Consider the following 27,953-nt stretch of genomic DNA (forward strand, 5'->3'; position numbering starts at 1 on the left):
TCCCAAAGGTTTGGTTCCTTCGGTAGTTGAACACTCGACGCTCTCTGATGGAAACACGGTTAAACACCAAAATATTAGCAAGTGTGTGACTATAATCAGGGAAATGTACTTAAAGTATCAAAAGTAAAAGTATTCAATGCAGAAAATGGTCCCCACTAACTGTATATTAGTATATATTAGCCTGTATTGTTAAATTATTATGTGCGCAATCAGCGCCGTTGTAGCTAGTTTTTGTTCTTTAAAAAAACCCAGAGGCTTAACGTCAAAATGATTAACGATGAATTCATCTTTTTCAAAACTAATTAAAAGGAAAAGCAGCAAACCCTCGCATTTTACAATAAGATAATTTTCTGTCAATGGACAAATCAGTGTTTCACTGATAGTTTCAGGTTATTTCTGTATAAAGTTGGGCAGCATCATATTTCATAAGTTCTGGATGTGTTTGATAAACAAAGAGTACTTTGTCAGCTGTCATAGAAGTAGTGGAGTAAAAAATACAGCGAGTATTTCCCTCAGAAATGTGGTGGAGCAGAAGGAGAAAGTGGCATAAAAATAAAACTCTCAAGTAAAGTACAAGTACGCAGTACCTGAGTACATTTACTTCATTACCTTCCACTGTTTTTCATTTACGTCAGTAGATGTCTTTTGTATCTTCTGTTAGTGGATTCTCAGTAAACCTGATGGGACTCAACATCAGTTTACTTACAGACAAAACTAAACATATAAATGAAATGTACATGTCTACATGCTGCTGATTAATAATTATCAGCTGCTGATTAATAATGATCAGTCGTATGTCGTAGTATATTTTCTTGCCCTGAGGATTATTTCCTGTACCACACGCTGCCTGGCAAAGGAAATTTCCTCCCTGCTTTTGCTGAATTCAAAGTTGAAAATGTGGAAGAAATGCTGGGCACACTGCGTATTTGATATGCTAAACTGCTGAATTTAAATAGAAATCCATTAACTGCATCATTGTCACAGACCTCTGCAGGGCAGCATTTTGGCAGAAGTGGGATGAGGTGGAGGGTGATGGTGGGGGAGCGGGGGAGAGGTGGGAGAGGAGGGCTGGGGGATGTCAGCTGGTTTTGATGTGAAGCAGAGGAAAACAAGCATAAGAGCATCTTGAAGACTTCTTGTGCTAACATCACAGTGAATTAGAGGAAAATGAAGCTCCTGATTTAACATCTGATAATATTGTTTTTCTTTTCAGGAGAAACGCCCCGGGACTGAGAAGTAAGAGTTTTCTTTTTCTGGCTTGTTTCTCTTTTAAAATAATATTTGATGGTTGTGTAACTTCAGGACAAACTCTCTTATAATGTCACTGTGCAGATTATTGAATGGACCAATGTTGTCGCTGTATTTTTACCACGTAGTGGAGATTTAGTTTAATTATGCTGTGCTCCTCCTTCAAAACATTTTCTAATTTTAACATAGTGTTACCTTCATTATTGTCTAAAAGACCCAATTAACATCACATTTTCTCCTCCAGTGTAGAATCACAATAAAGAAATGAGTTCAAATAAAATAAGCATTAGAATCAGGAGTTATTTGAATCGTACATGTTTCACTTCACATCATAGATGGAAACAAAGAGAAAGATCATGTAGGAACGTGACGTCTCCAGAGACTCAGGAGAAACTGGCACAATGTCGGACGGCAACGATGGTGCGTTCACTTGCTTTACTCTTTTATCAAAGCATCAAATACATATGTTCACTGCATTTACATGTTTCCTCCAGTGTGTGGATGTGCACTGACTTTTCTTCGTCTCTTCATGTGAAGTGTGGGAGTCTCCCGGCTGTGGGACGAGGGACGAGGACAGAAAAGACTCGAGTGGATTCTCTGAACACGAACTCCTCGACATCATGTATAATACATGTAACACCTCCAGCTCAGGTACGAAGGCTCGCGCTGCGCTCGACTGAGCAGATTAAAATAACCACAGAGAACGTTTCAATCGTTGCTTCCTGCTTCTCTCTCCTCTGTCGTCTCCAGGAGAGGTGTTGGCCTCCACCATCGTGCAGTACCTGCAGACCATGACGGCTCAGAGTCCGGAGCAGGACAGACTGGCCGCCCTGAGACGGCTGCTCGACCCGGACTGTCAGGACCCGCATGTGAGCAGAGAGACTTTCCACGCCACCATGAGAGAGTGGATCGCCCAGTGCAGCCAGGACAGGTGAGACTGAGCCTCAGGTCGCTGCTCTGACTCTGGATGTCACGTATTTAAGCATCATATTCAGGATTTCAGCTTTGATTAGTTTCATTCTGCTGACGACTACAAACATTTGCATTTATAAAGTCATCTTTCTTTAAATTAAAAAAAGGATGAGTGGGATTATAGTGAATGGACGGACAGGTGACAGGTTTGACAGATTTCTGTTTTGGATGAACACCACTCTTCACTTCTTCTCTTAAGGTGCTGTTACTGAAGTAAACCATCTCACTGCCTCCTCCACCACTGCTTTGTTGAGTTGATGTTGATTTCTCTCAGAGGTGAAAGAAGGGAAGAGGCCTTCCAGGAAACTCCCTCCTTTTATTAACGTGTCTTCACTGATCTGTGGGAACTCACTCCCTGACTCCTCCTGTGTTTCAGCTCTGATGTGGAGGGCAGCCATGTGTCTTGGCCAGACTCTGCTAAAGTGCCTGTAAATGGTAGGCCGTCACTGTTTTGTTCAGACTTCTCAGAAGCGTCTAAATCAGATAAAAAGCAATTCACTAAACCTGATTTCCTCCCAGGGCTGGATTTCTCATGTTCTCAGAGCAAAGCGGCGTCCTCGGAAAACCACCAGTGTTCCTGGTTTGTTATGTCGCTCCTTTAATCACAGTGTGTGTTTACCTCCTGTAATCAACATGTCTTACTTCACCACCAACTGTTTGTTTGGTTCCAGCGATGGAAAAGACCTGTTAGGCACCGTGGCCGAACTGAAGCACGCTCACCGCAAGCTGAGCGAGCAGAACAGCGGCCTGCTGAGGACGGTGGCTCAGTGTGAGGACGTGAACCTGCAGCTCACTCTGGAGATCACTGACCTGAGAGCAAAGCTGGCCAGGTGAGGGGTCAGCCCCGATCAGACTCAGACCGAAATACAGATTAAATCGGACTCAACACAAAATTTAAATCCAGTCTGACTCAGATGTTTTACAAGTGACACATCTCTACACACATCTTTTCTTTTAGCTGCCAGTAGCAACCGTTTACAAGACTGTTATCAGAGCTGGAAGCATGGATTTAAAAAGTTAAAAGGCATGTTAAAAACGAGCCGATACTAATAAAGATTGACTGTGAAAAACATGTTTAAACCTGAGTAAGAAATAAGCAAATGTGTCCCAGAGTTCAGAGGTAAAAACAGAAAACTAGGACAAGGTTTTGTCTTAATTTAAAGACTTAAAAGTGGTCTTTTGTCTCTGTTTATGGTCATTTTCTGTCCCTTTGTGGTGATTTTGTGTCGGTACATTCAGGTAAAAACAGAGTAAAACTCTCTGCTGTGTGGGTGCTGCTGAATAAATGAAGCAGCTGTGATGTTTCTGTTGGTGTGTGCAGTGCTCAGCGGTCAGCAGTGAGAGTCAGATCCCTGACAGAAGAACTGGAGGAGACCCGCCGGGCCTTTAAAGAGGCCCAGGAGAGAGCCGCTCGCTCCCAGACCAGCTGCACCAAACTGGTACATCACACGCTGAGTGGTCTCCTAATGAAGCTACACCTCAGAGGTTCAGTTTATTTTCTATGGTGACTGTAAATCTGTTTGGTCTGCAGAGCAATGAGGTCGAATGCCTGAAGGTTCACATCAGGAGGCTTGAAGATAAGGTGACGTAGATCTTAAATGTAAGTTCAAAAGGCTGAACTTTCCTTTAGAAAACTAAACCTGATGATGGGTTTTGTACAGAATGAAAAACTCGCCTTTGAAAGGACGTGTTCTGAAGAGAGCATCAACAAACTGAGGAAGGTCAACGCTGAGCTGAGGGTAAGAACAGATCAGGAAAACTCTCCACGTTAACGAGTCTGAACTGAGCGTTAAAGATCTGAAATGTTCACAGGCCGAACTCGAGGAAACCCTGGTCATGCTGACGCTGAGAGACAGAGAAATCTCAAAGGTTGGTTCATCACAGTGACGAGGAAAATGATCAGCTGTCACTGTTATGTTGACTCTGAACTTTATCCTCAAATGTTCCTGTGCAGAAAGACATTCTCATGGACAAGCTGAAGAACTCTCACGTGGAGAATCACAACATGATTGAGGTACGTTCGACACCAAGCAGTTTGTAGAAGTGTGTTTTATATTTAATTAGTTGTTCTGGCTGTTGTTCAACACATGAACTGTGCTGTGGTGTTGCAGGGTCTTCAGTTAGAGCTGACGAGGTTACAGGAACATTCACACCAAGTTCTTCTGAGGTATTTTTTACATTTTGTGTCAGGTGGTGTTTCTGCACTTCTCCACCCACTGTAGCTTTAAGTCTAAATCTACATCTGAATCTAAATAGAATCTGTGTACATAGAGAGAGAGATTTTCTGGACTAACCACAAAGTGAAATGTACTTTATCTCTTGACAAAATTGTGTATTAAAATGCTACATCAGCACTTCTGTGAAGTTGGGAATTTCACAAGAGACAGATTAAAAAAGAGGAATGAGCAGGTCAGTAGCACATCAAGGCCATTGATGGTATTTCAAACCACACAGGTTTATAGTCTGTATATATATAGTATATGTATAATCAGTCAAGCTAATGCGATGAGTGCCATTAAAATTCACTGTATATCTTGTTGAATCTCAGTTTCTCCCGCTGGTTTCCAACAGGTACGACCGACACTGCCTCAGCCCGCAGAGCCTCTACAGTCGAGATCCTCCAAACCACCGCTCTCTGCAGAGCGAGATGCAGGACATGCAGCAGGTAGGAAGTGCTCGTCGCTCACAGGTTCTCTCCGATGATCTGTTTTTAATGTTATCTCTCCTTCTTCGTCTGCAGCAGCATCACAGAGCTCTGGACGACATCAGCCTCCCGTCCCTCAACAAGCACGGCGACGACATTCACAGCATCATCCACAGGATCAAGAGTGCAGAGATAGCTCATCTCCTGCACAATAAGTATCCTGAGAGGGTGAGGAGAGAGCAGACACTCACCAGAGGACGATCATTTCTACACGCAGCAACATGTACGCGTGTAATTCTGTCTTATCTCTGTCGTGTCTGTCGCACTCAGGACTCTGCTCCTGTAGAAACACAGGAGAGGCCTTTTCCTCACCGCCAGCAGCAACAGGCAAGCATCAAGCAGCAGCTTGTCAATGTGTATGTGAGTTTTTTACCTCCCTTTCTCCTGTTATGGTAACAGACTGGATTTTGGTTGATGTTAGTCTCTGCTCTTTGAGGGTTCCTCCCGCTAATAAAAGGGGTGTCTGGTTTTGACAGTGTTTTTACGGGCATATCCGTTACGCAACCCACAGGAGTTTCTGTCCTCTGTGTGTAAGACTGCATCAGGCATAAGTGCAGTTTTAGTACCCGTCGGTAACTGCAGACATAACAGTGTGTAGAGGAGATGTTTATAGAGCTGCCGTGGTGGTTTCAGGCTGCAGGAGCTGGAGCTGCACAAGTGTGTGTGGGAGGAGAAAGGGGAGAAGGTGGAGGAGCGGTGGAGAACCAGGGACAAGGAGCAAAAGCAAAGCCAGACCGGCAGCCAGACTCAGATCCAGGAGGGCAAGAAGGTGGCCGTGGTGAACTTGTGGAAAGCCCTCAGCGTAGAGGGGGTTAAGGCCCGGACGAAGGAAACCCAGTCGACTCAGGAGCTCTCTGAGACGCAGACGAAGCTCCAGCGAGCAGAGCAGACCATCACTGATATGAGGGAGCAGGTCTGCCACCTGCAAGCCTCTCTGAGATCTGCACAGGAGCAAAAAACCAGCTGCAGCAGAGTTCCTCTGATTGACAAGGGGACCAGCACTGAGGGAGAGGAGGCAGGTGGAGCTGTGAAGGATCAGAGGGATGCAGCGGTGGCCACGGAGATCACAGGTGCAGCAGCCTCAGAGCAAACCCAGCTTCAGGTGACCGCAGACGGACTTCTGGCAACTCTCAGGAGGATGGAGGCGATGGTCAACAACGCCCTGGAGACCGCCGAGCTGGTGAGAGAGAGCGAGCAGAGGGTGAGCCAGGTGAGAGTGAAGATGGAGAGCATCACTCAGAGGGTGGAGGAGGCTCTGGGCCGAGCGGCCGACACTGACGAGCAGCTGGACGCCCTGGAGGCCAGGATCACACAACAAACTCCAGATCAGGTCGGTTACAGATCTGTGCCTGGGCGACAGTAAAAATGTAATTTAATTAAAATCTTTTCAATGATCCTGATTCTGTAGTAGTCACTGTTGGTTCTTACATGTTACACAGATAAAACACTCATCTGATATTAACTTATTTTAACTTTAAAAGGACACCAGGGAATTAACATTTTAGTTCATGATGTAATCCAGAATTCATCTTGTTGTTTTTATAAGCAGGGACTCATTTTGTAATGTAGAGCTCTTAACGCTCCTATGGGAACAAAAACTGCCAAGAAAAATCATGCTGATAAAAAAGATTTTGAGTTGAGGTTGTGACATTAGTTTGATTCTTTTCAGAAAAATACAACAACTGACTAAAATCCTTTAAAACAGAAATATTTGAACCATAAACACTATTTCCTTCTTTGTCTTCTCTGAAGTCTCCAGGTCCCGGTCTGCCAGCTGATCCTGAACCAGACGCTGAATCCTTTCAGACCGAGTCCGACGTGGAGCCTGAATACAGAGACAGAGCGGAGAGTCGTCCTCCGTCTCCTGTACTCCCAGAGGACAGCGAGCCTCCACAGCTACCCATGAATGGTATGATAGCTGCTTTACACAGGCTCCAGTGCCGTCGTGGCTCTGGGTACCCCGCTGTGAGACACACATGAGTCAAAGCTACTTCCTTTTCTAATGGTAATCCCTGAGGGTGTCTGAAAATAGACCGTGCAGATATTTATATTACACACAACAGCTGGTACAGTAAGGAGGAAGAGAGAATAAGCTCTGAGGGAGTGTATGTTCTCTGTCAAAGGGGGGCATGGGGGAAATTCAGGGCGGTCAAATGATTTTTTTATGTAAACACAGGCAGGGTCAAGTATTTTTAGCTATACATCCCCTTTTAAATGGCAGAACTTTTTTCTTTTTTAAGGCTAAATCGCTGCTTTTGTGAGCTGTGGTTCCCCGGTGTTTGATCTGTCCTGAAGAGCTTTGAGCAAATTTATTTAAAGTGGCTGAGAAAGTACAAAGTACAGAACGCAGGCTTTTCCAGTCTGAATTTAACAAAAGCAGAACAAATGAAATGTGAAGAACTAGAAGAGCTTGTCAGTGAGGAAAGGTTGAGAAGGGTGAGATAGACTGCCACTCTCACACCTGTACAGTAAATATGAAACTACAGCCACCAGCTCATTAGCTTAGCTTAGCATAAAGGCTGGAAACGGGGGGAAACATCTCACCTGGTTCTGCAAAGTTCCCTAATGAAAATGTCAGATTTTGTTTGTGTAATCAAAAACTCAAACAAACTAGATGTAACACACTATCTGACCTTTAAAGATCATTCAAAGATAATGACAGGTTCACTGTTTCCCCCTGTTCTTCATGCTAAGCTAATTAGCCTCTCAAACATTTCTTGGATCAAATGTGACTTGAAACCGGTCTGCAGGATCCTAATCTGTTCACGTTCCTGAAAGATGCTGGTCGTACCCTGAAGGTCATCGCAAATATTTCCACATTCTCCTTCCCCTCGATGGCTCAGAGGGCCAAGTCTTATATGTGAGTGTTTATTTGTGATGTAGAGAGAGGAGTTATAGGAGCATGTGGAGGTTTGCTGAGAACCAGTGGGGAAATTCTACTTTAAATGAGCAGACAGTAGTCGTCTCCATCTCTGTTTGTTGATTCTATAGCCTCCTGTCTAAAGTTTAGATCGTCCTGAAGTACCATGTTGACGAGGGCCTGCTTTTGCTTATCAAATGAAGCTCTCACAAAGCTACAGTGAGATGAACAATAAACATTTTATGACAGCGTCCGCGTCATAAACGTTGGTGTGAGGAAGATTTCTTATTTGGAAGTCACGTTGGACCGGACACGTTGGCTCCGCCTCGTACTTTACTCTCTGAACTTATCAGCGACAGCAGGTATGAATGAACACCAACCTGATGTTAAACGGCTAAAAAGAAGAAAACGGGCTGGTTTGGATCGGTTTATTTTTAAACATTAAAAGAAACGAGTTAAACAGGAGACAGAAAAAACTCCAACACGTATGTTTTTGGATTCAGCAGAAATCAAAAGAAACAGATAAACATCATAAACATAACTTTACAGAGAAGAGCTGCAGCTAGCACAACAGAAAATGACAACCCCTGAAGCAAGTAGCATCACTAACAATAATAATAATAAATGTTGAGCTTCTAAACGTACAGTGGAGGACTCTGCCTCCATTAAGTCTTTTAAAACTACTTGATATTCCTCCTTGATCTGCCTCACACTGATAAAACTACTGAGAGATATTAAATCAACTCTCATTTCACTGTGACATTACAAAGGAATAAACCCTGTTTTTAGGTTTTATGTTGCTGTCAGACGCAGGCAGCCTGTGATAAATAAAGATCCATTGGAGAGTGAATGTAAATAATTTAGAAAAGCTGAGGGTCTCTAATGCTCTGTGTGTGTGCAGCGGCTCTAAACAGTGTGCTCTTTGATGGTCAATCTATAAATGAAAGAAAGGTGGAATTCCCAATGTGAATTAATTTGTGGTGAGGGCTGAATCCTTCCAGGAAGAGCAGATACTGTGAGGAGAAACACAAAAGCATCTGACGGTGTCTGAGGTGAAATTAGGAGAAACGTGTTGAGGTTAACACAGCTGCAGCCTCCTGTACTTCACCCCCTCTCTACATTCGCCGTCTGCTGTGTGCCGTTATTCTTCCTCAGTGATTTGTGCAGTGAGTTATGAAATGAAATGCTGCAGTAGTTTTATAATACAGTCTAATTTGTGGTTTCCAAGAGTCAGGATTCTTGGAAGTGGTGTTTCTTTTTTCTCTCTGTATCCTCTCATGTGTGAATGATACTGGTTTATCTGTAGGTACTGTCAGAGTGACATATTGCCGCTCAGCTGTGATGGTGCTTTAGTTACTGGTATCACAATATTACCGACCTCGTCCTGAGTGCACCTGAAGCAAACAAAACAATAGCCTTTACTTGGGCCAAGAGCTTTCAACCAGCAGATCAAGCACCTCCTGTCCTCGAGATGGTTGCCAGGTTATTGTTGCCCCTAGTTATAGAGGTGGGAGGGAGGGAGGAGAGGGAGGAGGAGGGGGGACACTTCCTGAAACAAGAGTTACAGTAGTTCTACCAATCAGGTGAAGGTCATGCAGCCAGCGTCAGCCTCACAGGACACAAAACTCAATTTATTTCTTCCCTATTTCTCTCTCTCTCTCTCTGTCGCTCACTTCACTCTTTTCTTTTTTTAACCGTCCCATGACATTTGCATTGCACATGGTTTCTGTTAAATGCAAATCAACTGTGTTCACTGTCTGCCTGTGTTTCTGTGTGTGTCTCTGGCTCCAACAGGTGGTTCAGGACGAGGCAGCTGCAGCAAGGTCAGACTCTCTCTCTCTGCTTTATCCCTGTTAAATATAATATCATGTCTGTGTGTGTGGAGGCTGAACGTGTTGTGTGTTTGTGTGTGTTTTTAACTCACCTGCTGGAAATGTTGTGTTTGTAGAGGATACTGTGATCTCCACCGTCTCTCAAGCTTCTTAGCATCTTTTTAACTTAGTAGAGTAACTTACTGTGAAGTGGAACAGTGACATACTCACACTTTCATTTTATATGACTTTCTATTTCTGCTTCATCTTATATTACTTCCTACTTCTACTCCACCACAGCTCACAGGAAAATATTAGAGTTTTTATTCAACACAAGCAATATAGTTCATTATCTGTGGTAATAAACACTTATATCTGCTCACAGCTACATCAAAGTGAGATATAATCTATTCATTAAATGCTGTAAAGATGTTTATAAAATACTAAACGTACAGAGCAGATTTTAACCACTGGTTCTCAACCTTTCTGACTTCTCCTTTACATGCAAAGCAATGAGTGTTTGTCACTTTTCAGATAAGAACTTTTATCAGCAGAGAAATTTCCCCTCTAACCCTGTCAGATGTTGAACTGTTCAACTCTCACAGGGGTAAAATGATCCAGAATCTGTCCAGTTAATTCTCAGTTAATAATCTCCTCAGACCCTTTGGGTGGATCCGACCCCCAGTGATTAAAACCTGCTCCACCTGCAGCTACAACAGTAAAACGCTCCTTACACGTTGATGCAAACCAAGTACTTTTTACATTGTTGTATTGGTACTTTTGCTCCACTGGCTGTGGTTAAAACAACACAACCTCTCTGCCTAAATAAGTTGAAAGAAGATTTTCACTGGAGCTGAATTAGATAAGAAGAACATCTGACTCTATTTTTGCACAAATTACTCCTTTGATAAACGATTTTCCTCACACTGCAGCACTTAGACACCATCAACTCACGTTAATTCAAGCTGTGGTGCTGTAATTCGCTGTGAACGTCAGCTGTGTTCCTCCAAAACAATGTGACTGCTGTGCTCCAAACTCAGGACGATCACAGCCTTTAAAAACCCAAATCACTCACTGCTAAACGCTGCAGCTCACCAAACGCTAATGATCTTGAGGAGCTCGGAAGTGGATGCATGGATTCCTCTCAGGCTGCAGTGTAAACACAGATCGGACACATGCAATCTCTCTCTCTCTCTATCAGTCCCTCACAAACATGTCCTCACGCACAACAACACACAACAAAGACTCCCACTGCTCCCACACTGTGATTACAGAGACAAAACAAGAGCTGCTGAGAAAACAATAACAGACTTCTCTAACTTTCCTCAGGTTTTAGTTGAGGGATGATCAGTGGAGAACACACACACACACACACACACACACACACACACACAGACACTGCACTGCACAGCAGCCCAAAGAGGCATTCAGAGCCCTTCTCCTTAAATGGTCAAAGCTCCCAGGAGTGAAAGAGAGGCTGCTGCTGAAAAAAGACAGGGAACAGAGGGGACGGGAGAAGGAAGGAGAAGCCCGGAGGAGAGAGGAGATTTCTGAGGGGAAGGCTGACAGTGACGGCCCCTCGACTCGTGGGAAGTTGGTGTTAGTTGGAGGGACCGGCGGGAGCGTGTAGAGCGTGTTTCTCTGCAGCACTACAGCGGTGGACTCAGGTAATGTGCGCACAGGCTGTGGGTGATGGTTTTAGGTGGACACATGCAGCTTCAGCTCTGTCAGCCGTTTGGCACAGGAGGGTTTTTTGGTTTTTGTTTCGGTGACTTTTTGACAGCCTTGTGGGTGAGTTCACGCGGTTGAGTGTTTTTGTCTGGAAATGAAACTGTGTCTCATCTCGCCTCTGTCTTGTTTTGTTGTTTCTAAAAGTCGGTGGATTTGTCGCCTCCCTCACCTGACTCTACATCTCCCTGTCCATCCCTTTCTTTTTTCTTTCTCACACTTCCTCTGCCGTGCTATCTGAGATTGGGGCTCTGTAGCAACCACTTCCTCTGCTTGCCCTGTACTCAGTGCTTCACACAACCAAATTTTAAACAAATCTGGCATGAGGGAACGGGCTTATGTAACAGAGGAGGGGAGGGGGGTGCCGGTCCCCTGGTCCCCCCTCTGAGGAAGGAGGCAGCGAGGCCTGACTCTGATGGACGAAGAAGTTTTCTTTCAGAGGGAAAAGGAGAAGATTTTCACGTCCTTGTTGAGTTGTGGTGCAGGAGCTTTCTGTGCTCAGGCTCGTATGCTCTGTCCTGTTCCCCCCACAGGAAATAATCTGAGTGATTCAATTACTCTGCAATATTTATCTCGGTCTCATGGTCTGCCAGGGAAACACTCTGCACGGTCCAGCCTCCCACAGCGCAGGTCTGCATCTTAAAAGTTTCTCTTGCCTCTGCCAGCTGAAGAAACACAGTGTGGTTTAACATTCGTCTTGTTGTTGAGCTGCGTTTCCAACTGTGAAAGTGAAATGGTGTAAAACAGATACGATAGATGATACATTCAAAGACCTAAACTCCTGAAATGATCAGTGATTTCCAAGTGTTCCTCTCCTTATTTGGCAGAATTAGATCAAATAAAAACAACGGCTGCAGCTGTGGAAAAAGTAGAATATTGATGAAAGAATAACACAAATCAAATTAAAGATCAAACAAAGATCCATATGTTTAGTCAGTCACGAAAAATGCAGGTGGTTGTTACCAAAGCTGCTCTGAACTTCAGGGGCAATTAGATAATCACATTAGAAACATTCAGAGTGACTCAATCTATTTATACAAGCAGTGGAACCTCAGAGCCGATTTCTTCTCATCTAGATTGATGAATAATGACTGAAGAAGCAGACGGAGGTGGCAGTTTATTCTTGAAGTGAGGAGAAGATAAAGACATTCAGTCAGGATGTAGTCAAACTGCTTTATGAAGTATTAAAGAGCCTGTGTACTGTGATACTGCAGGCTGAGAAAGAGAAGTATGGCAGTATTCCTGTAGTCAGGAAATATCCTCGCAGCTCGCTGGGAGACAGTTAAACAACCCATTTCCTCCCCAGTGACTCACAGCTTTTCTGTCCCTATATGTTCCCAAGAACTTGTCATGTTTGTGATGACACTGAACAGCGCTCTGCACGTCCTGGCCCTGAATCCACGGAGGATTTGTCCTGTGTTTAAAGTGCATGCCAAACCTCTGAAATAACCAATAATCCATCACACCTTCTCCCTGCCTCATTCATCAGCTGCTGACTGTGACGACAGGCCACACCTGCGCCGCTCATGCATATGTTAATCTGTCTATTTTTGGTGAGGACATGAGCATCGAGTTTACTGACCGCAGCCTCTGAGCAGACTGGGCTCCTTCAACGGGTTAAATCTGCTCTGCGTTTAGATTTGCATAAATTTGTTACTAAAAGGGAAGAGCTGTGGGATCAAACAATGGTTCAGTTGCACACGTATAATATTTAACTAAATTAGGTCATGACTGTGTGTGGTGAGCCCAGTAACTGCTGCAGTGTGGATGGCAAACAAATAAGTCAATTAATCAGTCAACTGACCAAAGAAAAAAGGAATCAGCAAAAAGAAGAAACTCACTGGTTCCAGCTTCTTAAACGTGAACATCTGTCGTAATATTTACCCTAATATTTGGATTAGTTTGGACATTTGAAGACGTCAGTTGGAACTAAACGATTATTTGAGAAAAGAATCATCAAATGCATCAATAATTAAGATAATTATTCGCTGCATGTTGTGCTGTATGTGCAGCGAATAATAAACTTTGACTTGGTAAAGGTTTGAACGTGTGGAGAGCAGACTGACTTTGACAAATAAAATAATCTACAAACATATTTCTACATAAATATCATTTGTTCTCTGTCGCTGTTTGTTGCAGTGTCCTCCATCTTGAATTTGGCTCAAACTTAGCTCCAACTTTTATCATCTTTTATTCTTTCTGCAGTTTCCTCAGTTGCAGCAATTGTTCAGTTGTTTTCTTTCACTTTCCACTAACCTATCTTTTCCCGTTTGTCTTCATTTTATGTTCTCATCTCTGAGAACTAATCCTGACAGTGTCCTCTGCCTTTAACGTTCATAAACTAATCTTACATAGATTCAGACTTGATTAGCTTTAAGTGAAAACACACTTGAGTGCAGAGTGATAGTTTCTCCTCTCAGTTATCTCCCATGCTTGTGTTCCTTTCATAATTTATCTGCAGGACCCTGTGTTTGGTTTTCTCCGTCCCTCAGGAGCTCATTCCCTCAGTCGGCCTGTGAGAGCGAGTCACGCTGCATCCCAAGTCACTTTGACCAGTTTCTTGTCAAAACAGCGACCGGCTGATGAAAGTCACAGTCTGGGAAGAAGAGCACATGTAACTTTAGCTTTGCAGGATCAGTCATGAGTGGTGTTTATTTGTGTTTTTAATCCTTCAGTGACTGCAGCTCCAGCATGGCTCGGAAAAAATTATAAAATCAAATAGGTGCTTGCTGCTTTCTGAGAATCTGATAAATGTTTCACAATCTTCTAAAAACACGACCTGAGACGTTAAATGCATCTTTTTTTCTTTTCTTTTCCCGGTGAGAATCGGGTTAAAGATGCCCTGTGGTGTCCCTGATGTCATAAAACATGCAAAGCTAATTGTTTTATTGTTGTGTTTGTTGCTGTAGGTCAGTGGAACCAAACAGAAGCTGTTTGAAGCAGCCTCACAGGTCATTTGTTTTATTACGACCCAAAGCTACGTTTCGTTGTTCAGCAAAGATCTAGCAGCCGTGTGAAACAGCATCAGTCGTTTCAGCAAAAACTCCCCAAGACGACATGTTATCGTTCAGGCAAAGAGGAAGTCAGTTTCAAGTTTAAAGAGGAACAACGTCCTTGTTGGGAGCAGGTTGTGGAGACTGCTGTTTGTTTCAGTTGTCAGTGTGAATCGTATCAGACACATTACACGTTCGGTTGTTGAGGCTTTGTTGATGCCTCAGGTCTTCTCTGCAGCGTGAATCACATTATCCTGTTTGTAAGTAACATATAATGAGTAACCTGGATACTTCTATATGATTCTTTCACAGCGGCGTGAGCAGATGAAGTGCAGGGTCACAAAATAAGCAGCAGGTTAATGATATGTCAGTGAGCATCAGCCCCCAGCAGAGTGTCCCTCTGCAGAGTCGGCCTGTAGTCGTGTATATATATATATATATATATATATATGTGTGTGTGTGTGTGTGTGTTATAAAGATCCCCTCTTCCAAAGAGTGTGTAAGAGTTAAAAAGCCAAACACTTGAGTCATAGGAAAATTCAGTAACATTTTCAAGGCAGTGGTTTTGTTTCTGGTGAATAGGTCTGATGGGAAAATCTGCTAATACTTCTGCTGTGGAGAGTGAAGCTATTTTGGGGATTTGTTTATAGTGGGACTGTTTCATTCGAGTGTATCTTTTCTTAGCTGTGGTTGTGCAGAAAGGATTGTCTTCTAAATATCACCAAATGGGTTTAATTTGCTTTCTCGGACAAAAACAGCTCAGTTTCTACCCATCAACATGTCTTCGTCTGTTTTCTGTTTATCATCTTTCAGCTCCAGGAAGAGGAGGAACTCTCACCGCAGGGATCTCCTCTTGAGCAAAGTGTCCATAACTCCGAGGACTCCTGTGACGGCCCCCGTGCTGCTGAGACACCTTTTATTTTCCCCCACACCCGCTCTCGCCCCTCGCTGCTCCCCACCATGCCCACGCTGCCCGAGGAAGAGGAGGACTCCCCCGAGGAGCTGGACAGCTCCTCCAGCTCCCCCAGTACAGTGAGTGCACACACTGACGCTGCCTTTAAACGCTGCTCTCAGTTTATTAATCCGACATAAAGGAGCATGATGTTTTTCCTTCAGTGACACGTGTTTTTACTCATCTGTTACAAACGCTCAAACTCTGAATACCACATTAGCTCTGAACTTGGTTTTAGTTTTCTGGCTCTCTCCTCATATTCCAGTGGTTTCCTTCATAATGTTTACAAATTGTTTTCCTCATTCGTGGATGTTTTTTGATCCCTGAAGGCCACATTGCTCGGCTTGTATAGTAAATCAGCCGCAGTCCAGGTCCCTGAGAAGATGTGAGGAATTTTCAGTTCAGGGTGCAGGCGACTCTGTGGAAAGTGTCGGCTGTAAATCTTTTGAGACATATTTTTGATTTTTATTGTGAATTATTCAAATTTTAAAAAAGAAAGAAAGAGAGAAAGAAAAACCTTGGCAGCAAATTCAGTTTTACCAAAATATGCTAAACTTTTCCTCATGTTTTCTCTGTCGCTCCAATGCTGTCCTTGAACATCACTTTAGTTTTAGTCAAGTAAATTATCTGCAAGTTTAATCAAGTTTTTTTGCGACGCACTCCTCTGCAGCTCCGGCTGTAAAGTCAGAACAGACAGAACCAAACTTTAATGCATGAAGAATATAATCCTGAAGGGCTCAGATTCAGACTCTGCAGACAACAAAGCGTTAAAGTTGAGTCGGAGTCCTCGGAGAAAATTGTCTTCCGCTGCAGCCGCTCATAAACACACAGGCGAGATAAGGCATCTCTGCAGAATGCACTGAAGCTGTATAATCTAATCTTCAGGGCATATGCCAACACTATAAAAGCATCCACCTTTATAACAGCCTGTCTACAGCGTTATCACCAGAGGGATTCCTTTTACTGGGATTCTGGGGCAAAGATCAGCTCAGAGAGGAGCTCTCAGGGAATGAGTGTTGTGTTTACTTACCGTTCATAGTTAGAAAGAGTTTTATACTGTAAAACCTGAAACTGAACCACCTTTCATTCCAGGAGCTGTGGACTTTGGAAACATTGAGGCTGTTCAATGTAATTTCTCTGATTTATTCTCATTTGTTCTGTCCTGGGGTGATTTATACTCATTCTCTCAGGACTCTAATTCTTTTTAAAGTATTTTGAAGCAGACCAGGCAGTAGAGCGATGACAGGAAATGAGGGGAGATAAAGATTTGGAACAATAAATGTCCCTAGATGGAGTCAAACCAGGATCATTGTAGATCTGAAACACTGGGCAACTGGAAGACCCTGAGTCACAGCGTAATATTTAATATAACACTTTCCTTTTAGTGAGCATTTCCCTGCCCTCTACCACAATCTATGGAAAAAAGTGTATTAATCCTTATTACTGAAGCTTTAAGGGGACAGATGTCTCTGAATCAGTAAACACAGTCTTACACTCCTGTTTTTTCGTGTTTTTTTTTGCACAGTCGACACCAGGTGAAGCCAGAGCCGTCGTCATGACCGCCCCCACCATCGTCTACCCACAGCAGGCCACTCTAGTCCAACAAGATGGACGTCCTCTGGAGCAGGCCAGGTAATTGTCCACCATCTCAAACACTGAAACCGTTTTCTTGTGCTTCAGCTGTAAACAGGGACAGTGTGGCTGAATCGCTGTGGTTTCCTCTCTCTCTCTCAGGCCTCACAGTCCCAGAGCTCGCTCGGCCAGGAACTCCCCTGGAGGACCCATCACCACAGTCGGTGGGTAAACCCTGCACACACACACACACACACACACACACTGCAGATGTAATTACCTAAAGATAAACACAACACTATGAGAACTATTTTGATGTTATCGTGCTGTAGTCCAGCTTTTTGAGCTGGTTTTCTGTCAAACTGCAGCTTCATGTTGTTGAACGCTCCGTCTCTCTGAGGATAAAATAAAAACACAACAGTGCTCTCCTGCTGTGTACAGCAGCTACACAACATGTAGACTAAGTTTGGTCATCGGTGTGCGGGGAGATGAATCTGTCGGTGTGTCCTCCCACATGCCTGAAATGCTTTTGCTGTTTTGATTATGTTTGATGTTTAGCATGATGCCCTTTTCTGAGAAGAGGAGGAGATAAAAACATCACCGACTCGGCCGACGCTCATCACCTGATTTATTGGCTCACATCCATCTGTGAATTATTCCTTTACACTGAGGAATCCCACTGAAATATCCCTGAGACACAGCTTCCAGACGAGAGACAGAGTCTTCAAACGATTCACACGGCTGTTTGTCCATAGCTGCGTTTTGTTTTGTGTCGTTTTTTCCTCAGACAGCACAGGTAACGTGATCGACCTAGTGAAGGATCAGCTGCCCGAGCTGCAGCTGTCTGAGGAGGATCGACAGAAGAACCTGGAGCTGCTCGAACAGGCCAAGAAGGTCAGCGACCGCTTCCTGACGCGCCGCGGTCGCCGCTCCACCAGCAGCCTCAACGACTCCCCCACAGGTGAGCACACCTTAGGGCTTCTGAGCGTGCTCAGGATAACTGGATGTTTACCTTTATACCTTTTTTGATTTAGTGTGCAAAAAGTTCTCACTGTTTAATTCAGAAATGTTTTGTTTTTTCCCGCAGGCCTTTCTCCAACTCCAACTCCATCAACCTCACCGTGTTCGTCTAGAAGCAGCTCACTGACTGTGGCGCCGCAGACTGGTATTCTTTGTATTTGTTTATAACTTTCCCCCTATTTCCTGTGATTTTCTCATTTGTCCATTGGACTTTACCTGAATAATTTTGTTTCCTGCTCCTCCAACCTCAGGACCCTCAGAGTCGACCTATGTCAGCTCACAGTCCGTCAGCCAGGTAAAGAAATTATCCTGTGTGAGGTGAAGATGCAGATGCTCATTATCTCATGTTTGTTGCCTCATGTAAAACACTTCTGTGTTTTCTTGTAGCATCTGGAGGTTCCTTCAGGGCGGGAACAGCCTGACGTAAACACCCAGGATCATGAGGTCAGGTTGATAAATTCACTCACTGCATTTTCTTGTCTAATACACAAGCAGTACAAAGGTTTGTAGAAAGCCTGGACACACTAACAGATTTTTACAGTCTTACCCAAAATGTGATGACAGATAATGTCAGTTGTGGCGCGGTCAGACGTGACTAAAGTGTGAACAAACATGGCGGACGACCAAATACCTGTAAAACTCGGTTGTTCCCATCAGCCTCAGCTGTTCTTTGTGTTTAGTGTCGGTCCTGAATTTTACCTGCTAAACGTCACTACAAGTCTGGGTTTATAGTTCTAATACCAGAGGATTAATCTCTCATCAGGACTGCTAATATTAACAATAGTCGTCGTCTTGCTGACCTCAGGGCCGGCTGCTGGTGGACTGGAAGCCCATCGAGAAGAGGAAAGTTTCCTCTGGGACTCTAACGCCTCGTTTTGCTGTCCAGAAGGAGAACTGTGATCCTGCTCGACCCAAGAGTCCTGATGAGGGAGCTGGTTCAGGCCAAAACTCCAACCAGGCCCCGGCCACAGGAGTGGCCAAGCCCGTCCCCCGCCCCCCGACTCAGCAGGCCCCCTGCACCGCAGAGATCAAGACGATCGGGGCCTTCCCTCCGCTGATGAGGGCTGTTTCCTGGGACGCTGTAGGCAGCCTTAATTCTAGAAACGGAGCCCCGAGTTTCCCTCCTACAGCGGAGGACACGTTCTCAGACAAGCCCAGAGATGGTGCGTTCAAGTCCTCAGGGTACAAAGACCTCCCTGCCCCGCCGGGGAGTACACAGAAACTGTCTAAACTCAGAGAGGTAAAGCATCGCCTCAGCAGATTTCAGTCCCTGTCGTCATTTGCTCTTTTTACAGTAAAACGTCGCTTTGATAAAATGTTCCTGTGTGTGTTTGTGTGCGCAGGAGCACAAGCTGATGCGTAATCAAAGCATCGTGGGATCAAAGTTACCAGACCTGAGTGAAGCTGCTGAGCAGGAAAAAGGTAACAGGCCTCGTTTGACCTCTTGTCCATGTAAGACAGAAAGTATTTTCACCAGCACATTCAGCCATGTCACCGAGGGCGTGCACTTCCTGAATCACAGGGAACACATATCTGTTCCAGTCAGAAAATGATGATGATCCGTTCTGGTGTGTGTGTTTTTTTTTTCCTCTGTGCTGCCCATTTACTGGCAGAGAAAGAAATGCTGTTTTCATTTTCCATCAGCAGATGGCACAGTTGTTAAAGCATGGGAGTCAGACTTAAAATTGGAAAAATTAGGAGTTTATTGGACTTGAGTTGAGACGTGAGCCAAAAGATGATAAAAGAATTTATTTCATGTGTAAAAAGGGACACAGTGAAAAAGTGTGAATAAACAGTGAATGTTTTGATCAGTAGACCATATTTAAAGCTCATATATGGAGACGGAGATGGGTTTACGTACATGTTAATTAAACATGTATATTTGATTTTACTTGGGTCTGATTCATGCAGCGATGTGTGTGCAGGTCTTCAGCCTTCTCCAAACTCAGCCAGCAGCGTGGAGGCGAAGGAGAAGTCCGACGCGATGCCGAACATTTCAGACGTGATGCTGAGAAAACTGAAACTTCATCGGGGTCTGCCGGGCTGGTGTGTAACAAACCAACCAGCTGCTTCAGTTTCCTTTGACCTTTTCCCTAATAACTCCAAAATAACCTTTGTATCTCTGTATCTCAGTTACTCTGTGTATAAGTACGTACAGTACTTACCTCACTAACAGTTCATCTCTGGTTCTCGTTCCAGTGCACCCCCACTGACTGAAAAAGAGGTCGAGGTTGGTATCTGATCTGTGCACGCTGTTGAGTGATTGTCACAAAAACTCATGATGAAGCAAGTTCAGGAGCAAACTGCTGCCTCTGACTCTGTGTCATAGATGATTTTCTTTTTGCTTGTCTGTGATTTAAATGTCGGGAAAAGAGAGACTCAACCAAGCAGGTGTTTACTACATCAACTGTTAAATCTGCTTCTCAAATAAAATATATTTAATTAGATATCCTCATTTCCGCCTTCAGAACATTCACAGTAATTAACTGTTCCTGAGTCATAATACAGCACGTCATAAAATTGACTGCCAACAAGTAATGTGTTTACTTTCAGTAGAAAACACTTGTTCAAACAGTGGAGACAGATGTATTGTTCCAGTCGGTGCTGAGCGTTTGCTGCGTGCAGCCCCGTGTTTATAATAACCTGTTTTGTTACCAAAGTAGTTAATTACACAGTCGTAAAAGTTGGCTGCCTGGATTCGGCGGTGCTCTGTCAACAGGAAAGTGTTTTTCTGTTCCTGATCAGACCGAAGAGACTCGAGAGTGATTTCCTGTGGAGAAAATGCAAACATTAGTGACGCTGTCAGGCTCGGGTTTAGCCCCTCTCTCTGCTCCCTCGGGGATGTGTCTGGATCAGGACAGTCAGAGGTCGTATATTTCCTCTCGGCCCGTGTATGTTGGAGAATTGTGCAGATTTGCTTTGATCAACACAACAAAACACGACGAGGTCAAACGTCAGAATCGCAGCTCGTTCCCCAGGCTCGTCTCAGAGCTGCTCGATTCTCCGACACGTTAACCAATAAAAATCTATATTGCTTTTACATAAACAACTGTACTGACTCTCAGCTAGCCTGTGCATGTATGTGTGCTGTACCGTGGGAGAGTTTTACATGGATTCCTCTGATTTATTATACTGAGTTGGTGAGTTGCCACCAGCAGCAGCTCATCTGTGTTTAATGCCTTGTTTAATGTGCCATTCTGAGTGTTATATTGCAGCAACTTCCTCCCCACAGAACGCATTTGTCCAGCTGTCACTGGCGTTTCGTAATGACAACTACACCCTGGAGACTCGGCTCAAACAGGCAGAGAGGGAGAGGAACCTGACTGAGGAAGATACAGAGAAAGAGCTGGAAGAGTTCAAAGGAGCTCTGAAGGTCGGTCCTCGAAAACAGCAGCTGACATTAAATTAACTCAGTAGAAAAGAAGAATTCCCTCAGGCTCTTTAGCGCTCATCTGCTTAATGTTTCCTGGAAGTGTCCCACACTAAATATTTATCCAGTCTGAGAAAGAGTCCAGTCCCAGGTACAAAAGACTCTCTGCTCTGTTTTCCTGAGAGACTTGTACCATCGTGTTGTTTGTGTGTTTCTTGCAGATGACGGCACCTCAGTGGCAGAACCTGGAGCAGCGTGAAGCCTACCAGCGCCTCATAGAGACGGTGGCGGTGCTGCACCGGCTGGCCACACGGCTCTCCAGCCGAGCGGAGATAGTCGGAGCGGTTCGACAGGTGCAGTCACACAAACACACACAGATGACGACGCAAACCGAGAAAAAGCAGGACAGTTTTAGTGTACATACATGGTACGGCTCACTGTTAGAAAGATGCTGTCTCTCTTCAGGAAGTCTCGAGGCCCCTGGAGCCTTTTTGGCTGCATTTTAAAAATGATGGTGAAGATTTTTATCTGATGTTATGGCTGACCTCATGCTGGCCAAAGCAAACATCACCAGAGGAGCATATTTACTGTTCCTGCAGGACAGAGGTCTTTAGTTATTTATAACCCCAAAGCACTCTGATGAATCACTGCCTTTCTCTGTCAGCTAATGTTGTGTATTCTCAGCTTTTACAGCAAATTCAGGCTCATTGACTCTTTATTAATCCTGTTTCCAGCTACAAACAAGCTCTGATGTACACGACCTGATCCAGCTCCAAACAGCAGACAAACTTAGCAACCAGCTGGAGGGGAAAGTTAAGGAGCTGGATATTGGAGGAGACCAAAGCAGAAAACAGATTTTAAATACAAATTAAGAGTTTAAAAAGGGTTGTGTAGGATCTGTCTCAGATGTACAGTCATGAGTTTACTGAGCTCCTGACTCAGTGTTCAGAAAGTGTTCAAACTCTCTGTGCTTTTCAGATAAACTCTGTGTTTTCCTGTTTCTGTGCTCTCAGGTTTGTATTGACTGACTTCTTTATTGTGCAACAGGAGAAACGTATGAACAAGGCCACTGAGGTCATGATGCAATATGTGGAAAACCTGAAGCGAACGTACGAGAAGGACCACGCTGAGCTGATGGAGTTTAAGAAGCTGGCCAACCAGAACTCAAATCGCTGTTATGGAGGCTCTGTAGACACTGGAGGTGAGACTGTGCTGATGATAAACACAGAGAAGAGGTTTGATGAAGCAGCTGTTGTTTTACTCTTTTATTCTACAGATATTTTCAGCAGAGATCGTCCCACTGTGTCACTGAGCAGCTCCACTGCAGCATGAAAACAATAATGATGTATACGTGCTCTCATAACGTTTCTGTGTTTCTTTGTCTTTATGAAGATGATGGAGTTCCACGACCGTCAAGATCAATGTCCCTCACCCTTGGAAAGGTAAGCACTGATGTTTCTCTGAGTCATTTTTCATTTAACTGATCAGTCAGTCGAGAAAATTTATCTACAACAATTTTGCAAAATGCCAAACATCCTCTGGTTCCAGCTTCTCAAATATGAGGATTTGCTTTATTTATTATTTTGGATTCGGACAAAACAAGATATTCTGAAGATGTTTTCACTAAAATCTTTTTAAATTAATAAAAACTTTTAAAAATATACACCAATTAATAATAAAACGACAGTAATGGTCCACCATGCTAGCAGCTCTGTGAGGCTATGCTAATTAGCACTTAGCAAACATGAATGTGCACACTGAAGGTCATGGTGAGCCAGCTAATAGTTGTTAAGACAATTCACTCGAAACTACAAATATCAGCCTCATGGGGGCGCTAGAAGAAAAGTGAGAGCATCACTAACACATGATGATTCATCCTCTGGGGAACATGAACGTAAACAGTTGAATGATTCCTACTCATCTAGTAGCTGCTGAGATAATTCAGTCTGGACCAAAGTTTATTTTCCTAGGGTTCCTTGTTTAATTTATGAAACTGTTTCTTCTTTCTTTTGTGTTTTTAGATGTAAATGTTGTAAATTTTAACCTCCCTGATCTTCTTATTTTCTGTCCCTGTTGCCTGCTCCGTCCCCCCCCCCCCGGCCGTCTGCAGGCTCTGCCCAGACGCAGGGTGAGCGTAGCGGTGGTGCCTAAGTTTAACCTCCTGAACATCCCAGGTCAGACCCCAGCCACGGCCAGCCCGGGCCCCAACCAGGCCTCAAGCCCCAGCGCGGGACCCACCACCGGGACTGCTCTTCCTGTCCTGGTAGGTCTTCCTGTCCTGTCGGGAAATGACTTATCAGGGGTTTAATGAAGTGACACCCAGAGAACAGATTCATCTGAGGACATTTACTTAGAACCAGCTTTTATCTTTTGGGCTGAATCATTTGTTTTTAAAAAGTAACTTTTTATAATGAATAAATAGTGTGTGAAATTTAAACCTTCTGTCTCATATTGTTGTAATTTACCAGCTGTAAGGAATAAAAATATTCAATTAGGGAAAAAAGGGAAATACTGTACTTTTTACTCAGCTGCAATTATTTGACAGCTACTTACTTTACTGTTTAAAACTCCATCAGTGTCTTCCAGGTTTGTGAGCTTGTTTCTAGAGGCAGAGTCTGGTTAGGGCTCCTCCCTGTGTTTCAGATGTTGTTGAGTTGTTTTGAAAAATTAGAGAAAAGTCAAATTAAAATATAAATTTTTGCAGCAGAACTTTCTTCTCTCTTCTTTTCCAGCTCATGAATTATCTCGGATGAATCGTTTGACCCCTTTAGTTTGTCTTTAACTTGTAATTGAGTATCTCTACGTTGTGTCATTAGTACTTTTATTTGGGTCAAGGATGTGAAAATTGTTAGAAAGCACTGATCTTCTTCAACACTCTCTTCCTCTTCAGTGTGAAGCGAATGATGTGAAAGGCGGAGCTTCCTCTGAGGCGACACAGCCGGCAGCAGAATGGTATGTTTTATGTTCTGGTGGTGTTTTACTTACACACATACCATCGCTTGATTCCCAAGGTCACTCCACAGTCCTTGAAACAATGGGCCGAGAAAAGCCCAGAACTTCTAATCATTCTTATCAAAAGCGCTTTCTGCTGTGGTGGGACCTTGGTCTTGTTTGTGTGACCTTCAGGATGTGTTTTACCGAGCAGAGAGGTGAAAATAACCCTGAAAGCATGAAAAATAATCAAACCCTGCTGCGGCTGATGGATATGCTGTCCTGGGTCATACTCTAAACATTTGTGCAAGACTTTGACAAAGTCCAGGCACCAGGCTCCAATCATATCCTGGTTATAAAGTGAGACCGAGTCGAGCTGTCGAGTGTCTGAGCTCGAGGAGACGAGAATAGCAATAACAAATGTGTAAAGTGCCAGCTCCATTTTTTCTCTGTCTGCGCTCGCCATGCCTGTGATGGTGTCTGTAATGTACACAAGCACTCAGCCGGCGCTGCAAGTTTGTCCATTATAAGACAAGGCCACTGTGTTGTGATGGAACCCAAACGCACACTCCTCCTCCTCTCAGTTTTATAACGCCTGCTGCAATGGTGTCCAAGGCTGATTGTTCTTTCCTATCTGAAACAATGCAGTGGAAAGAGTGCGTCGGAGCAGGAAAGCGAGCCGGCCAAGCCTGCGGTCAACTTGGAGGAGATCAGAGCCGAGATCAGAGCCGAGCTCAAGGCAAAGATCGAGGAGGAGGCGTACAATAAAGGGTGAGGCCTTCTCTGCTGCACAAACACTCGCTGCATGACGACACTGTTGATGTTTATCACCACATTTATGGTGCAGGTGAATCTTCTCGTGTGTAAAATACTACGAATGAACGTGTGTATCCATCTCACGTGCAGGTACCAGGAGGGACTGAAGCAGAGCAAAGCACTCCAGGAAGAGAAACAAGAAGAGGAAAACGCTGCTGAGAAACTGCTGGAATCAAAAAACAAAGATGAGGAGAGTGGAAGGAAGATGAAGACGAGCAGGTAAACTGAATTACAGCTGAACAGCTGGCCTGCCTCTGTCCAAACAAAATAAAATCTGCCCACCAGCACCTCCAGTTTGGTTTCACTGGACAAAAATCAAAGTGTAAACACCACACTATCTTCTACTATTTCTCAACTTCTCTGTGACAACAGGACTTCTGGAAATTACTTCACCCCAGCCAAGATATACTTTGGCACATCAGTGTGCTCAGCTAAGCTAAGCTAACTGGCTGCTGGCTGAGAGTGGTGTCATCTGGGCTAACTCTCCTCAAGGAAGCAAATGAGCATTAAAATGTGACATTATTCCTGCAGCAGAAGTAATATACAGCATGTGTTGTATGTTTTATTTGACAGTAGTGATATAAGCAGTCTCTAGATTACATGCTAGTGTTGTTAAAATAGTTTGCTCACAACATCCATTGAAAATTATCTGTTTCATTCATAGAAATGAAACCTTGAAAATGTAAGTTTAAAGTTTTTTAACCTCCATTTTGGGTTTGTTGCACCTTTAGCTTTAGCGTTAGCTAACAGTTTTTTTTTCGAGGAGGTCGGAAGTCAGAACTGGGAGTGACGTCAAACCGAGTTAACGGCTTTCCAGTTAAGAGTTTGGGAAAACATGGACGCTCACTGAACTTTAATCGTTGCTCTTTTGGAGTTTAGACAACTTCTAATCTAATCTGCTCCGCCTGAAGAACACCTCAGTTTTAGCATTAGGTTTTAATGTAAACACTCCAGACCGTTCTTAAGACAACGTTCAAATTTAACTGATTTAAAAAAGAAACGTTAAGAAACGTGAGAAACGTATCCCGGACTAGCCATCGTCACCGCTAACTATTGTTAACAATACCCGTTGATAACAACGCTCCACAAACAGCGTAGCAACATGTCCACAGATAAAAACTGAACAATACTATGTGTGAGACTGACTTAATGTGAAACAAGTAAGACAGGGCGGCTATGAACAGTAACTTTAGCACAGTATTCACTACTGTTGACGTGAGTAGCAGCCATATTGGATTGTTATATAGGGGTTGGTGCGGTTTCTCAAACTTTCCAAGCTGGAATTTCCGACTTCTGAGTTCAACTGGAACGCAGCATAGCGTTAACAAAATCACAATGCACTCAACAGAGAAAAAACAAAATGGCGTCAGTCTCTGTCAACATATTCTACAGCTGAGATCAAGATAAAAGTATCAGAGGAACAAAACCTGATCAGAGTTTCTGGATGAAACTTTATTTTTCTGCTCACTAACATTAGTTGTTTGATATGACAACAGGACATTAACACTCAGACTGGATTCTTCAGCTTTCTGGGTGTTTCTTCATCATTTCACTGAGAGACAGACAATGTGTATTCTATATGAAAGGAAATGCAACACACAACATATACTAAACAATCAGTAGAATCACACACATGAATAAAATATAGACCGAGATTAAAATGTCTGATATGTACTGTTTACTCTGGTCTTCACAGGAGGATGGAGGAGGTCCTGGCTCTTCTCGGTCGGGTTTGTCCAAAGATTTCCCTGAGCAGGCGTCTCCTCTGGATCGCCCTGACGCTGTTTGTGCTGATGTGTGTGGTTATCAGTATTTTTACATTCTTCAGCGACCACTACAACAGACGTGAGGACACGTAAAGACAGAGGGACTCTGTGTCAGACGAGATGGAAGATCTTTGGACTGACCGTAGCAGCACAACCAAAGAAGCCCACTACAGAATAACAGAGACCATATCGTCACACTCGGACTCACTTGAATCCATGACCCTGACTCTGGAGGGTCACAGACGCTCTGGGAGGCTTTATGGAGAACGTCATGTTTAAACAGCGTTAACTTATGATTTTATTTGGATTGAAAAGTCGACATGTTGTTTGCTGCAGCGAGAAAAAAAAATCTGTTTAGGGACCAATTATATAGTGTGATGAAATATATATGTATTTAAATTAGATGCATACATTCTGGATCTGGTACTTTGGATGATGAATGTGGCACTTTCCATTAAATGCCACTGTAGAAACAGTGTATATTTACCTAAACTCTAATGTTAAAGTATAATCTCTCAGGTCCAATAGATAAAAAAAAAGACCCAGAGAAATTCTGACTCCATATTTAAAGATATAGAAATCAAAAGATTGTTTTTATTTGTTGTTTAAGTTCTATAATGTGTATTTAAAGACTTTAAAATAGAAGCACATTCCAAAGTAGTTCCTTAAGTGCAATACTTTGCAGTTTCTCGTTTGTGCCATTTTGGATTGTGTCTTCAGAGCACTGAGAGATTTTCTTCTTGGATGAGAGCACTGTATAGATGGCATGAGACTTATTTTTATCTTTGCACATGTGTGCCTGCCTGTGTTTGTTTGTCCTTTGTGGATTTTATGCTCTGCCACTTCACCTTTAAATAAAGGTGCCTGAAAGTACGCAGCAGTCATTTCCATAGTGGCAAATGTTAATGTGCTAAGATGCAGCTAGTTAGCTTAGCTTAACATAAAGACTGGAAACAGGGGGAGACAGCTAGCATGGTTCTGTTCAAAGGTAATAAACTCCACCTTGCAGCACTTGAACAGCTCACTAATGAACCTTGTTTTTAATGTGAGGTTGTCAGCAGAGACTCCACGTGTTTAGCTTGAGCTAACATTACGCTATAAGCTAATGGTGTGATACCAATGTTCTCGTGTAACTTTCAACATGAAAAGAAAGTGTGGAAATATTCCTATGAATTATGTAAACAGCCTTCTTATTGAAGACGTTTTGATG

General features: G+C 43.6%; 2 protein-coding genes across 4 annotated transcripts; both read left to right on the top strand.

Moving 5' to 3' along the window:
- Window positions 1-8: 8 nt before the first annotated feature.
- On the top strand, window positions 9-3,811 carry LOC127143629 (inositol 1,4,5-triphosphate receptor associated 2-like). Its single transcript, XM_051078266.1, has 10 exons — window positions 9-85; window positions 1,214-1,236; window positions 1,584-1,668; window positions 1,786-1,899; window positions 1,999-2,179; window positions 2,597-2,655; window positions 2,740-2,800; window positions 2,892-3,050; window positions 3,542-3,659; window positions 3,752-3,811. The coding sequence occupies exons 3-10, from the start codon at window positions 1,650-1,652 to the stop codon at window positions 3,809-3,811; spliced, it is 771 nt and encodes a 256-aa protein (XP_050934223.1). The 5' UTR covers window positions 9-85; window positions 1,214-1,236; window positions 1,584-1,649.
- Window positions 3,545-27,616, top strand: mrvi1 (murine retrovirus integration site 1 homolog). 3 transcript variants are annotated; one of them, XM_018663089.2, is made up of 31 exons: window positions 3,545-3,659; window positions 3,752-3,802; window positions 3,882-3,959; window positions 4,033-4,089; window positions 4,175-4,234; window positions 4,332-4,387; window positions 4,792-5,092; window positions 5,195-5,280; window positions 5,558-6,254; window positions 6,677-6,833; window positions 9,579-9,607; window positions 15,130-15,348; window positions 16,794-16,900; window positions 17,003-17,064; window positions 17,628-17,801; window positions 17,928-18,005; window positions 18,112-18,155; window positions 18,248-18,304; window positions 18,666-19,100; window positions 19,204-19,282; window positions 19,786-19,906; window positions 20,060-20,090; window positions 21,093-21,233; window positions 21,452-21,583; window positions 22,278-22,431; window positions 22,623-22,672; window positions 23,341-23,493; window positions 24,121-24,182; window positions 24,810-24,932; window positions 25,068-25,196; window positions 26,674-27,616. In XM_018663089.2, exons 4-31 carry the CDS (start codon window positions 4,057-4,059, stop codon window positions 26,834-26,836), a joined length of 3,933 nt encoding a protein of 1,310 aa, XP_018518605.2. In that variant the 5' UTR covers window positions 3,545-3,659; window positions 3,752-3,802; window positions 3,882-3,959; window positions 4,033-4,056; the 3' UTR covers window positions 26,837-27,616. The 3 variants fall into 3 exon arrangements, with proteins under 3 accessions (XP_018518605.2, XP_050929619.1, XP_050929616.1); XM_051073662.1 differs by having other exon boundaries at window positions 4,792-4,885; window positions 4,961-5,280; XM_051073659.1 differs by having other exon boundaries at window positions 4,792-5,280.
- The last annotated feature ends 337 nt before the right edge of the window (window positions 27,617-27,953 follow it).

This window comes from Lates calcarifer, linkage group LG2, assembly GCF_001640805.2.
Source record: "Lates calcarifer isolate ASB-BC8 linkage group LG2, TLL_Latcal_v3, whole genome shotgun sequence".
In the NCBI taxonomy this organism is placed as follows: domain Eukaryota; kingdom Metazoa; phylum Chordata; class Actinopteri; family Centropomidae; genus Lates; species Lates calcarifer.

Excerpts from the sequence above, each read along its gene's own strand:
- LOC127143629 (XM_051078266.1), top strand. Across the intron at positions 2,801-2,891 it reads GAAAACCACCAGTGTTCCTG|CGATGGAAAAGACCTGTTAG; the intron begins GTTTGTTATGTC and ends GTTTGGTTCCAG. Across the intron at positions 3,660-3,751 it reads AGACCAGCTGCACCAAACTG|AGCAATGAGGTCGAATGCCT; the intron begins GTACATCACACG and ends TTTGGTCTGCAG.
- mrvi1 (XM_051073659.1), top strand. The coding sequence starts at position 4,057 with ATGCTGACGCTGAGAGACAGAGAAATCTCAAAG. Across the intron at positions 19,101-19,203 it reads AACTGTCTAAACTCAGAGAG|GAGCACAAGCTGATGCGTAA; the intron begins GTAAAGCATCGC and ends TTGTGTGCGCAG. Across the intron at positions 22,432-22,622 it reads AGGCTCTGTAGACACTGGAG|ATGATGGAGTTCCACGACCG; the intron begins GTGAGACTGTGC and ends GTCTTTATGAAG.